The sequence below is a fragment of the Zonotrichia leucophrys genome, chromosome 20, assembly GCF_028769735.1.
Source record: "Zonotrichia leucophrys gambelii isolate GWCS_2022_RI chromosome 20, RI_Zleu_2.0, whole genome shotgun sequence".
NCBI lineage: Eukaryota > Metazoa > Chordata > Aves > Passeriformes > Passerellidae > Zonotrichia > Zonotrichia leucophrys.
The window spans coordinates 14,895,951-14,909,135 of NC_088189.1; the positions used below are offsets into that span (position 1 = coordinate 14,895,951).

The 13,185-nt window shown below is 59.1% G+C and overlaps 1 protein-coding gene across 13 annotated transcripts in view; it reads right to left on the bottom strand.

Moving 5' to 3' along the window:
• The window catches only part of EPB41L1 (erythrocyte membrane protein band 4.1 like 1), a 63,346-nt gene that overhangs the window by 4,634 nt on the left and 45,527 nt on the right, over window positions 1–13,185 (bottom strand). For 4 of the 13 annotated variants that reach the window (XM_064729679.1, XM_064729675.1, XM_064729676.1 and 1 more), the window contains 8 exons: window positions 6,847–9,411; window positions 6,229–6,336; window positions 4,714–5,112; window positions 3,291–3,383; window positions 2,820–2,906; window positions 2,570–2,632; window positions 1,559–1,654; window positions 242–322 (listed from right to left, as the gene is read on the bottom strand). In XM_064729679.1, coding sequence (XP_064585749.1) covers window positions 242–322; window positions 1,559–1,654; window positions 2,570–2,632; window positions 2,820–2,906; window positions 3,291–3,383; window positions 4,714–5,112; window positions 6,229–6,336; window positions 6,847–9,411 — 3,492 coding nt within the window. The remainder of the gene's footprint in view (window positions 1–241; window positions 323–1,558; window positions 1,655–2,569; window positions 2,633–2,819; window positions 2,907–3,290; window positions 3,384–4,713; window positions 5,113–6,228; window positions 6,337–6,846; window positions 9,412–13,185) is intronic. The other 9 variants (XM_064729684.1, XM_064729683.1, XM_064729682.1 and 6 more) reach the window with 7 other exon arrangements.

A 13,185-nucleotide genomic window follows, 5' to 3' on the forward strand; every position in this document is an offset into this window, starting at 1 on the left:
TAAAAAAGTGGATGCCATCACTCTGTTCTGCACTGGGATGTGGCCTTTGCCACAACTTCGTGGTGGGAGATGGCCCAAGGGTCACTGCACCCGTGGGAACCCGCCCTGCTGGACAGGTCTGGGGTCTTGGCGGTCAGGTTTTGGCCAAAAGCAGTAAACAGGTTCAGGCAGAAGCAGAAACATGCAGTGCTGCATCCAGGGACAGCCAGAAGTGGGCAAAGGCAGAGCATCCTGCTCCTACCTGGTCCTGGTCCACATCTTCATCGCCCGTGATGATGATGCGCTTCTCTATCCGGGTCTCGGAGAACCCTCCTTTCACAGTCTGCGTGAGGAGAGGAGAGCTCTCAGCCCTGCCCCAGCAGCCAGCTCCAGGCAGGGGAGGGAACTCTGCCACAGGAGCAGGAACAGCACCAGCATCCCCTCAGAAGTGCCCTGTAATCCAGCAGAGCTCCCACTGCCCCTGGCTCAGGGAGGAGGGAGGCACAGAGCAGCCCCAGGGGAAGGAGAGGGGCTGGGGCAGGTGCCAAGCACCCTCCTGCAGCTCAGCTCCCCCACAGAGCTGCTGCTGTCCTTATTGAACCACAGAATCACTGTGAGGCTGGCAAAGCTCTCTGAGATCACCAAGCCCAACTGTTCACCCAGCACTGCCAAGGCCACCACTGACCATGTCCCCACGTGGCACAGCTACACATCTGAAACTCCTCCAGGGATGGGACTCCACCACTGTCACTGACATCTTTTATGAAAAATCCTTTCTTTAGGATTTTTTCCTCCTGAGAAGCTGAGAGGCCTCAGGAACAAAATGTAAGCAATGGTTATCTGCTGCTGTGGAATGCAATAGGTGCATCTGTGATTGGTCTCATGTGATTGTTTCTAATTAATGGCCAATCACAGTCAGCTGGCTCAGACTCTCTGTCCGAGCCACAAACCTTTGTTATTCATTCCTTCTTTTTCTATTCTTAGCTAGCCTTCTGATGAAATTCTTTCTTCTATTATTTTAGTATAGTTTTAATGTAATATATATAATAAAATAATAAATCAAGCCTTCTGAAACATGGAATCAGATCCTCATCTCTCCCTCATCCTAAGACGCCTGTGAACACTGTCACACACCACTGCCCTGGGCAGCCTGTGCCAGTGCCTGGCCACTCTTTCTGTAAAGAAATTTTCTCAAATATCCAATCTAAACCTCCCCTGGTACAACTTGAGGCCATTTCCTCCCATCCTGTGCCTTGTTCCCTGGAAGAAAAGCGTGTATTTTATCTGGGGATGCAAGAGCCATGGGTGAGACCCTCTGCTGCAGCCTTGTCTCCTTCACTCCCACCCCTGGCTGAATGCTCACCCCTGGCTGTGCCTGCCTGCTGTGGTCCCACCTGGCTGGATGGCACAGGCAGCACCCAGGGCACACAGCACTCTGTGGGATTGCCATTCCATGGGACAGCACTCAGCTCTTGGCTTGCTGGAAGGAGAGGGGCCCTTTCTGCTGTACCTGGCACAACATAAATCCACCCATCCCCTAATTCCAGTGGCCTTCAGGAAGCCCTGGAGCTGCTCTCACCTTGGTGACGTGGGTGGTGGTGGAGGTGGAGAGCGTTTCTGCAGTGGCACTGAATATGCTGGTGAGCACTTCCTTGCCAGCGGAGCCGCCCGAGATCTGCGGGACACGAGCAGTGGGACACCATGGTCAGGGGACATCCTGGAGCGTGCTCAGGGGACATCCCAGAGCCTTCTGCTCCTGGGGAGCCCAGCCCAGCCCCAGCCAGCCAGGACCTCCCTCTGGGATGTAGCCCCTCAGCCCAGCAGGGAGGGGAGAGCACAGCAAGGGAAAAAGGCAATGAGCTGTGCTTCCAACTGCACCAAGAGCTTGGGGGGACCAGGGAGAGGTTTCCACAGGTATCCAGGCCCACAGCAGCTGCAGAGGGTCTCATGACTGCTTTTGGCTCTTCCCTACCCACCCTCAGGGCCACTCTAGCACAGAGTCCTCAGGCTGCCTCTCTGTCCATCCCACTTTGCATGCCAAAAGCTGGGAAGGCTGGGAAGGAAGGCTGGGCAGGATGCACTGGTACCCCAGCCCCAGGGCTGCTCTCCCTGCAGCACAAAGGATGAGCCTGGGGCAGCACCTGGTGTTTGGCCAGGCTGCACTCCATCAAAATGAAGGGGTGGAGTAAGAAATCCCTTTCCAGAGGCAGGGCTGTGTTGGGCAGGATGGTTGGTGGCCACCACCTCCACTGGGAGTCAGGAGACTTTGTGGGTGGCCTTGGGTGACCCCACAGGACACCCAGAGCTAAATGCATCTCAGCCCAATGCAGCAGGGACTGGGGTATTTTTGGGAATTATCCTCCTCAGGCAGATGCTCAAGGTATGGATCTGGCATAGGAAGAACCCCACAGCTTGGGGCCTCCTGACTTCTTACTCCCCAACCTTCTGAGCATCCTTCTTCCCTTCCCAACACCAACAGATCAGCCGGGTGCCAGTGCTGGGAACACAGCAGGGGGCCCAGTGGGGCCAATCCCACCCACTTCCAGCCCCACAGGGTTGCCTTTCCCAGCTTGGCCAGGTCCCCCCTCACCGGTGACAGGGAGCGAAGGTCTGTGGTGGGAGCGGCCCCTTTGCCAGCCTTGGTGCCGTGATCCTGTAAGAAGAGCAGATGGCACGTTGGCTCATGTTGGCATGGGGCAAACATGGCAGGTGCCACCCTCCAAAGACACCCCCAGCGGGGCAGGGTCCCCCCAGCACAGGTGGCCCCGGTCACTCCCACAGGAGCAGAGGGACCGCAGGGGACAGTGGCTGCCCCTCCCTCGAGGGCCAGCCCCGCTTACTGAGGTCACCAGCGCTGTCTCTGTGGTGCCAGCCTGGCCAGTGCTGGTGGTGGTGCTGTCCCTGCTGCCCGGGGTGCCTCCGTCCACCTGCCAGGACAAAGGAAACCAGGTGAGCCTGGAGGTGCCACCAGGGAGTGGGTGACACTTGCAGGGACAATGTGGCCATATCCTGCTGCCAGAGAAAGCCAGGGAGGGCAGTGAAGCTACAGCCAGCTGGTGGCTGTCACCCACTAGAGATGTTCCTGTGTGCCAGCACTGCCCAGCAGCATGGCAAGTGGGGGCAGGGACACTCAGACAATATCCCTTTAGCTTGTATTTTTGGAGGACTTCACCACGCCAAGGGTGAGCAGAGGCCCCCAACCACCCCACAAAGCCACTGCCCTCCCAGAGCTGCTGCCAGGGACAGGCTTTGGTGGGCTGAGGCTTTGGGGAGCGTCAGGGCTCAGGCTCTCTGGGGAGCCACCGTGTCACCTGGGCCGTGTCTGTGGCGCTGACCCGATGGGGAGCGGAGCCTTCTGCTTCGGGCTTCTTCACAGTCACAGCGTCTGCCTTGGGGGCTGAGGGCTGCAGGAGGAACAGCAGAGAGTCAGCAGAGCCTGGGGCACGATGCCAACAGCCCTGAGTGCTCTGTCCATGGCACGGTGCTGGAAAGAGATGACCTCTAAGGTCCCTTCCAGCCCAGCCACTCGAATTCTGTGCTCCTTGTGCAGCAGCCCCTGGCAAAGCATCCCTGCCCTGCTCCTTCGCAGGTGCCACACACACAGTGTTCTGTGAGTGTCACATTGAGTCCTGCCTGGGCAAACTGCAGGGCTGGGCTGCTGCCCTGGGCAGACAGGCACCATCCACAGTGCCCTGTGACCCACACATCCCAAATCAGCCCTGCTGCTCTGTCCCTGGGATTTTTTGGATAGATTTATAGACACCATGGATAAGGACAAGCTACTCTTCAAAAGCCAAGTGAGAGCCACCAAACCAGTTTCATGCCTATGCTGCAGTCATTTTGTGATCTGTACCAGCTCCTGGTGGCTCTGGGTACACCTGGGTGTCAGAGCCTGGGGGGAATGGACACAGGCTGGCAGCACTGCCCTGCTGCAGGAAACTGGAGCTGCCAAGGGCTCCTGCATGGGAGATGCTCCACCAGTGCTCAGTATTCCTGAGCCAACAGCCCTGGAGTGGATCACCCATGGTCACAGCCACACACCAGGGTTTCCAGGCTGGTTCAGAGACAGCTCCCTCTAATTCTGCAGCTTCTTCCTGGCTTTAGGTTTGGACTAACCTCAGCAGCTCTGGCCAGCACTGGGGACTTACCTGCAGGGCTGGAGGCTGCCCTAGGTGGGTGGGCCAGAGATGGCCCTGCCCAGCACAGAGACAAGGCCACACAGAGATGCTGTTCCATCCCCATGAGTGCACTCGGCCCCACACACATGCACATGCAATTTTGTTAGCCCTGCTATGACCCCTCCCAGCACAGAGTGACCCTCCTTGAGCTCCAGGGCGGTTCCACAAGGCCAATCCCCCCCAGCCCCAGCATGACCAGAGAGGTTAGTGGGCAGCACATGGCTCTGCACTACACAGACTGGTCACTGAATTCATGCAGGACACGAGGACAGCTCCCATGGTTAGTGCCACGTGCCCTCCCTGCGGCGCACATGCTGCTGTGGGCTGTGCTGGGACAGCCACACGCAGGGACACAGGTGACAGTGACTTCTCCTGGTTAGCAGATGCACCAAGCACGTGACAGAGCCATGCAACACAGACACAGCGTGCACCGGGCAGGAACGGGGGGTGGCAGCCAGCATGCTCCCCAAAACCAGCCGGGAGCACAACGTGGGCACGAGGGACACAGAGGCACGATGGCACCGGGCCGGTCTCAGTGAACGGTGTCCCTGTGTACCTCTGCCTGGGAGACATCTGGGCTGGGCTGGGAGACCTTATCCCGGCCTTTCACATCCTCTTCCAGTCCGGGAACTACTTTGTCAGTGTGCTGCAAGGAAACCAGGCCTTCATCTTCTGTTTCGCTCTTGTCCTTGTCCAGCTCGGGCAGGCTGCGGGAGATGTCCTCGAAGGCCGTGCCGTGGAAGTCCCCGATGACGGTGAAGTCCACCTCCGCCTCCAGGCTGGAGGTTGAGCTGACGGTGATGCTGGAGCACTTGCGCTCGATGGCCAGGTGGTTGTCCTTCAGGAACACCGAGTCCTTCTCCTGGTCGGGCTCCTCGTCGCCGGTGTCGCTCTCGGGGGCCCTGTGCCGGGGCGGCTTCACCCTCTCCTCGGGGCCCTCCCTCGCCCCCGCTCTCTGAGGGAGACACAATCGTGGAGAGAGAGACGGGGCCGTGAGCACCGCGGGGCAGCGCCGGCGGGACACGGCAGCAGCACGAGGAGGAGGAGGAGGAGGAGGAAGGCTGCAGCAAACATCACAGAGTAGAGTCAAACACAACTCAAGCATGGAGACCGAAACCTTTCTGACAGCAGTGGCTTTGCTGCAGGAGAGAAGGCGACTCCATTGGATTGTGCCAAAAGTTTGTTGGCAATGAATCATCTCAAAAAGGCTCGGTCAGACAAAAAACAAGCTCGGCCAGCTTGGAGGCACTTCAGTGCACCGGTGGAAGCAGATGGATGCAAAACAATGGGTCTGACAGGAGACATTCAAAAGAGCTCAGACGAAGGGCTATCGGATGTCAGTGACTCAAAAAAAACAAACAAGGGAAAGAAAGAGAGAAGAGTTTGAAAGGAAAGGGCCCATCAGCCAGGCACGGTGAGGGAGAAGCAAAGGAAGGTGCCAATTCCACTGAGGAGGAATGAGCCAATTCCACTGAGCATCCTGTGAAGCATCACCCTGGGGGGAGGTCCAGCCCAACAGCTGCCCCGGGGTGAGTCTGCCCCACTGACACCACCTGCCCCTCCAGAGGCCTCAGGTGGGTCTCAGGGTGACCTGGTCAGTGTAATTGACAGCACGGCCAGAGCCAAGGGATGACCTCCCTCCATCCACTCTTCTCCAGACACGGACATACCTCTCAACTCTGCCATCGGAGGGGACGTGTCCCATTGCCACACTTTGCCATGAAGCCATGGGAATCTACACCCAGTTGTCCCTTAGGAACAGCTCTAAGCTCACCGATGCCAGAGGAAACCCCACCTCCTGGCCTCTGCTCCAGGCTTACAGCCAGGGCCATCCCCCGCGGGCCGGGCCTGCCGGCACACCCCTCCCTCGGCACTGTGGGAGGTTGAGAGGTATGGGCGAAACACAGGGTGTCCAGCAGCACCGGGGAACACGCTGCAGACACGTGTGGGGGTGTGTCTGACCAATACATACAGAGAGCCCTGCAAGGGGAGCGGAGGGGCAGCACAGCCCTGGCCGCGGGGCGAGCGCTCACACTGCCGGGAGAAGCACTTAGCAAAACAGCACTGAGACCTGCGAGACCACTGGAACAGCAGCCTTTACATTCTCTTCTTTCAGGCTGGATTTTACTGATGGGTCACATAAATCCTTTTCTTCCCCACTTGGTTGCTGAGATTTGCTCTGGATTAGAGAAAAGGGTTAGTCGGAAGGAAATGAACTCTGCAGGAGCTGCTCAGGCGCTCACGAGAGCGAGGGAAGCTGCTCCATCAGCCGGCCACCAGCTTGCTGAAGGCAGGGCAGGGTGGCAGCTAAGCAAGAAGGGGTAATCAACCAACGTAGGAAATGCAGGGGTGAAGCTGGAAGCGTGGGCCGCGTGTCCGTGACAGTCCCAGCTGCTCCAGCCACCCCCCGGCGCCCTGTCCTGCTCCCGGCCACGGAGCTCAGGTGCCCCTCCTGGGTTCAGCATTCTCCAGGGAGCCAAAATGTTGGGGGGCGCAAAACAAAAGCTGATGAACCGACTGGGCAGCGGCTGCGCATGCAGCCAGTGAAGCCTGACCACACACACAGACAGAGAGGACAGGGATGCAAAGCGCCTGCTGCCAGTCAATGGAGTGTGAGGAGCCACTGGACACGGGCAGAGCCACAGAACATGCGCACGAATGGCCCGTCCGGACGGCTCGGTGCGGTTACCACGGCCTCGGCCAGGGTGAGCTCACAGCCGGAGTCGGGCGAGGCCAGCTCGGCACTGTCTTCTTCGTGCTCGGGCTCGGCAGAGACTCCTTCCTTCAGGGACTGAGGCTGGGAGGTGCCTCCTGAACCAGCCCCTTGCCCGAGGACCAAGGAGCCCACGCTGGACACAGGTCCCACTGCAGAGGGTGAGGCGAGGCCGGTGCTCCAAGGCAGATCCTGTGCCACATTCGCCTTCCCCGTGGCTGTCACCAATGTCTCAGCATCAGGCACGTGCTCCTGTCCCTCCTGGCCCGCCCTTCGCTCCGCTTCACCTTGCTCAAACATCTTGATCTTGGAGGCCACGGAAGTTTCCCTGTAGCTCTTGCTGTCCTCCTGGCTTCCTGGGGCCAGGGCAGCATCCCCGTGCTCCTGGGCCACAGCTCCTGCCAGCCCAGCCATGCACACCGACAGCCCAGGCCCTGCTGGATGTGTCTCACCACCTGATTGCCCTGTCCTGCCTTCATTCACCACGGCAGAGAGCTGGGATGCCTCGCTTCCTTGGCACAATCCTGCTGCAGGGGACTGGGAGGGAGGGACATCAGCAGCTGCTCTGGGAGGAGAGTCATCCTGTGGTGGCTGCCCCAGAGCCAGGTCACTGTCCCTGGTGCTTTCTGGGACTGTCCAGCTCCCACACTGCAGATCTTGTCCAACACTGAACTCCGAGTCCCGCTGTGGCTCTTGTGCTTTGGGATCTGCATTGGGGAGGGGCAAGTCCCTCAAGATTGTCTCAGTCTGCTGTTCTGCTTCTTCTCCCTTGGGGGGCACCTTAGCCATGCCAAGGCTTTTGTCATGGGACAGTTCTTCCATCCCAGAGCCTTCATCTCTGGTTGGCTTCCCTGACCCTGAGCCCTGGAAGAGCTCTTTGATCATGGGCTTCTCTTCTTGCACTGGCTCTTCAGTGGCAGGCACATTGTTCTGTGCTGTGTCCATGTCCTGGGCCACCTCGCTGGTGGCCAGGTCTCTAACCTGGACTGACTCTGCTGCAGGGTCTGTGTTTTGGGGTGGCTCTCCTGTAACAGGACTTTTCACCTCATGGGGTTTCCATGAGGCAAATCCCACATCTTGGGACTGCTCTTCAGCTTCAGGATTAGTGCCCATGGGCAATGCCACCTCCTTAGAGGGGCTCCCACGCTTGGGCATGGCCACCTCTCTGGCAGGGCTGGTGCCCAGGGACAGGTCTGTGCCTGGAGGCTCCGTACCTGGAGACAGCTCCACAGGGACTGGCCTGGGTTTCTGGGGAAGGGGCGGAGGGACAGGAGCACTGGGTTTGTCCCCCTCCAGCCCCGTGGTGTGAGTGTGGCCCTGCCAAGACCCAGCTGATGATGGAGGTGACTTGGGCTCTATCTCTTCCATCTGAAGAACCACTCTGGTACTTTCCTCCCTGTCACTGTCTGCTCCAACCCTTCCCGAGAGCCCCTCCAGTGCTGGGCAGATGTCTGGGGACTGTTCTGGGCTCCCTCTGTGCTCCTCAGCCCTGGGGCCATCCCCTGCCAGGCCACATGGCTTCAAGCCTCCCACCGAGCTCTGCAGCTCCATCTCCTCTGGTCCCACCTCCTGGGAACACAGCAGGGCTTCACCTCCCATGGGTGCTCCTGCAGGCACCCCAGCACCAGGTGCTTTCTCTGGCTGCAGGGACAGCTCTTCCCACCCTGAGAGGGGATGTCCCTCCAGGCTGGTCCCATCACAGCTCATCCCAGGTGGCTCTGGTGCTCCAGTGGGTTTTTCAGACACTGTCCTGTGCTGGTGACTTGCTGAGGAGAGGGCTTGGAACCCTTCTGCCACAGGTGTGACATGCTCGGATCCCTCCCTGGATGTGTTTACTGGGGCTTCTGGTCTCTCCTCCAAGCCAAGGCACCCACCAGTGTCCAAGACCAGGTGTGCTTTACTGTCCTTCTCCTCCCCCTCTGGATCTCCTAAGTAGATGATCCTCTGGGTTGCAGAAGTCTCTGAGCTGTCGTCACCAGCCTTCACTTTAATTTTCAGGACCTCTGGGGCCGTGGCTGCCACTCTGGCCTCCTGCTTCCTGAAGACTGCAGAAGCACGGTCCTTGGAGAGCACCTCACCTTCTCCCTGGGGAGGCTCTGGCTCCAAAATCTTGGTCCTTTGCCTCTCTTCAGGCTGCTGACAGGGCTTGGGCAGCCCTGGCTCCCTGGTGGATGCGCCTCTGCCCGGCTCTTGGTGCTCCCCCTCTGCACTCTTGGCGGGTGGATGTGCCTCCCCTGGGCTGGACTCACCCCTGCTTTCCTTCTCATAGAGCTCATCCTCCCACACAGACTCAAAATCCTCGGGACTAGCAATCATTTTGGCTCTCTTCCTCGTCTCCAAGGCTGCAGCTGCCGGCTCTTCCTGGCCTGCCCCGTCCTTGGCTTTCCCTACCGTCACCACCACTTTGGTCAGGCTGCCACTCGTGCTCCCCTCCGAGGTCCCTGCACGTGCTTCTTCCGTCTTGGCTCTCAGAGTTTTCCTCAGAGCTACAGCTTCCAGCCTAGGGGCTTCTCTCTCTATAAATACCCAGTGCTCCGAGCCCTGCATTGCAATTGGAGCAAGAAGAGTTAAACGCATCAGACACCCGGCCCCGAGTGCTGCTGGCACGACTGGCACAGCTGCTCAGCCTGGCACGGGGCTGCCTACATCATCATCATCATCATCACTGTCATTATTATTATTATTATCATTATTATTATTATTATTATTATTACTATTGTTCTTATCAAGGCCAGAGTTGAGGCTCTGCACAGAGCCCAGCCGCTCATTGATGGGGAGAGGGGCTGAAATAAGGGGCTGCTGCCACACTGGGGACCGAGCCAGTGTCCTCTCAGGGGACAGTGCTCTGCTCTGGGTGGTGGCCCCCTGACACACCTGCAATACCTGGGGCCCTGCTGGTGGCACAGAGTGGGAGTGGAGCTCCCAGCAGACACGGGAACACCACCAGGGTCTCTCTGGAAGCAGGGGAACACAGCTGGCTGCCCCCTTGTTTTCAGCTGGCTCTGGCTACTCCCAGGGGTGAGATTTCATTGGAAGCAAGGCCCTGGGTTCTGGGTAGCTTCACCCTCAGTGTCACGCATGTGCCCTAAGAATTTGTCAGAGTGCCAAGAGCACAAGCAGGGAAAGAAACCACTGCAAGCCATTAGCAAGGCCCTGTCCCTTTCCTACCAGCTGCTGCAGCTCAGATTCCCCAAAAGGCCATCCCTCCTTTCCAGCTCACCAGGGACATCTCCTCAGAACACAGCCATGCTGAAAACAAGTGTTCAGCAAGTGTCACCTGAGAAAGGCTCCCTGGGAAGTGTAAAAGATCACAGGTTCAGCAGCAGGACCAAGCAAAGGCCACGGAGCATCCTGCAGCACGGCCACAGCGGGAATGTCACTGTGCTGCTGGCAGGGGACACCAGGTCACTGCTGCCAGGGACACCTTGTACATCCATGTGCTCATCCTGCACGTCAGCTGAAGGCCTCATGAGGGCCAAGAACAAAGCACTGCTAGAATCCAGCCACTTTTGGAACAGCAGGTAGGAAATAACTCATGGGATGAGAGTTTCAGGAGAACATCTGCACCATGCGGCGGCTCAGCCACCCCTGGCAGCACATGAGGAGGGCAGTGCTGGGGCTCCCCGTGGGGCTGGCACTGCCCATGGCACAGCCTGCAGCAGGGGCAGGGATGGCCCTCGAGGGCACCAGGATGCACTCCAGGCCCAGGGAGGGGCTGCCTGGCCGTGCCCCTCCAGCCAGGAACAGCTGGAAACTGAGCCTCACCCCATGCAGGGCACTGGGGAATGTTTGGAGCAGTTGCAAACCCAAAATGCAAACCTAGTGACTGATACTGGAGAAAGGGAAACAGGGGGCAGAGGGGAGCAGAGCCAGAGAGAGGGAAGGGAAGGTAATATTAGAGAAGAGAAAGAAAGGAGGAAAACCAGTTACTAGTGGAAGAGCTCCCACAAGGAAATGAGAAGTCAGTGAAAGCCCCCAGCAGAAGAATGCCATTCCCAGCTGCTCCTTTCTCTGCCAAGTGTCAAAGGAAGCAGAGCTCCCTCGGCACAGTGCTGCAGGCCCTGCCCCTGCCCTCACTGCAGCCCCCAACCTGCCCCTGCCCCAGGCTCTGCCAAGATTCCCTCTGCTCCCAAAAACCCCCAGGAGCCTGCAGGGAAGCACCTGGGGCTGTGCTGTGGTACAGCCCATGGGCCCCACAAGAGAGCACCCCACCCTGAGGGCAGGAAAGTACCAGTTCCTCACAGTGCCAGGGCATCCAGAGGGATGGGATCAAGGGTACCCTCCTCCTCTGGTGCCAGAGGGATCCTTGGCAGGGACTCTGCCCTGGCCAGGCAGCCCCAGTGAGCAGCAGGGGCTGCAGGAAACCTGAGCCCTAGCCCCCTCCAGCAGGAGCCTCTCCCACAGCCCCTTCCCCTCGCCAGCTGCTCTCCAGCTCCCTTCCTCCACTCATGCCTCCAGGGCAGCTTTTGTTCCTTCCCAGTTCATGGCACTGGGAACAGAGCCCACCAGTGCCTGCCCTGGGGCTGTTCCCAGGTGGGTGTGACCCGTGGCAGCACCATCCCCCCTGCCTGGGAGCCCCCTGGGCAGCCCTGCTGCTGCCTGGCCCTCAGTCCTTGTGCTTTCTCTGGCCCTCAGTCCCTGTGCTGCTGTGTGACCCTCAGTCCCTGTGCTCTCTCTGCCCCTCAGTCCCTGTGCTCTCTCTGCCCCTCAGTCCCTGTGCTGCTCTCTCTGCCCCTCAGTCCCTGTGCTCTCTCTGCCCCTCAGTCCCTGTCCTTTCTCTGCCCCTCAGTCCCTGTGCTCTCTCTGCCCCTCAGTCCCTGTGCTTTCTCTGCCCCTCAGTCCCTCTGTGCTGCTCTCTGCCCCTCAGTCCCTGTGCTCTCCCTGGCCCTCGTCCCTCTGTGCTCCCTCCTGTCCAGCAGCCACACTCAGCCAGGACAGCACTCACATTCCTGAGGGTGCAGCAGCTTCTCCCCTGCTCCTGCCCTGCTGTCCCACTGCTGAAACCATTCTCAGCCAGGACAAGGATGGGCAGCTTGTGGGCACCTGTACAAATCTCCTTAGCAAAGCCCTCTCATCCCTCTTCTCTGGCTGCAAACCAGAGTCCTTCAGAGGAGATCTTCCCTGAGCAAAGGGGATGATTTTCTTCAGGCTCCTCTTCTGAACTAAGGCCCAAGATAAATGTAGATCAAAAAGTCTGACCCCTGTCATCTTCATCCATGACAGGACGTCTTCACCAGTCAGGAAAACCCCAAAGTTGCAGATTTATTCCCAAACCAGCTTCTTCCCTCTCCTCAGGCTCTTGAGATGAGCACAGCCCAGCCCAAGGGGCATCCAGCTCCTCCTTGGTGTGGTGTACACTCTGCTCTGGAGGGCTCTGGCCACAGCCCACAGCTCAGGGCAGCCCTTTTGTGTCCAGAGCCTGAGGGCTCTGGGGGATGCCTGGAGCAAATCCCTGGATCCTGGGGCACATCCCCCAGGGAAGCAGGAGCTTGTGAGGAGCTGTCAGTGGGCTGGGGGATGGAGCCACAGCAAAGCTGCCTCTGAAGGGCTGATGCTGGGAAGGCTCTGTCCAGAGACCAGCCCTGACCTCCCAAGGGATAAGTGACTTTCACATTCCTGCCCTCCCCCCCTCCCCATGCACCTGCTCTAGGGACAGGAGCAACTGGGAAGGGCATTCCCACAGTGGCCTTCAGCACAAGAGGCAGAAAGGAAAGAGGAGAGCAGGGAGCAGAGACAGCCTCTGCTCCTGCCAAGGGGGGCCATAGCCTTGGAGAGGCACATGGGGGGCTTCTTCCCTGGGCATCCTTCAGTGCCCCTGCTGCCCTTCTCTGCTCTGAGGGACACCCAGCTCACCTGAGAGGAAAGCACAGCCTCAGGCAAGGAAAATGAGGGAATCAGATGTTGGACAAAACAGGGGGCTGGAGAGGCTCCTGGCACTGCCCAGTCCAGCGTTCCTGCCCTCCAGCAGGAGTGGGGCCAGAGGGCTGGAAGTGACAGACCACCCAACCCCATGGGCACCAAGGGACCTCCTGGCAGTGATGAGAGCTCCAGCCTCTGCAGATGTGCTGTCCTTGTGCCATCACCCCCTCGGGGCCATGACTCTCTCAGGGAGACCCCAGGCTCTGGCCTGTGGGGACACATGGGGACATGTCAGGGCTGAGTCTCAGTCACAGATGCCTGGAGAGAAACCCCTGGTGAGGCACTTCAGCACCTGCACCCCAGCTCAGGCTGGGCACACCGAGGGCAAGACTGACTCAGGAGATGTGTGTGCACCTCACACCTGCTGTTTCTGTCCTCCAGCTCCCAAATCCTGGA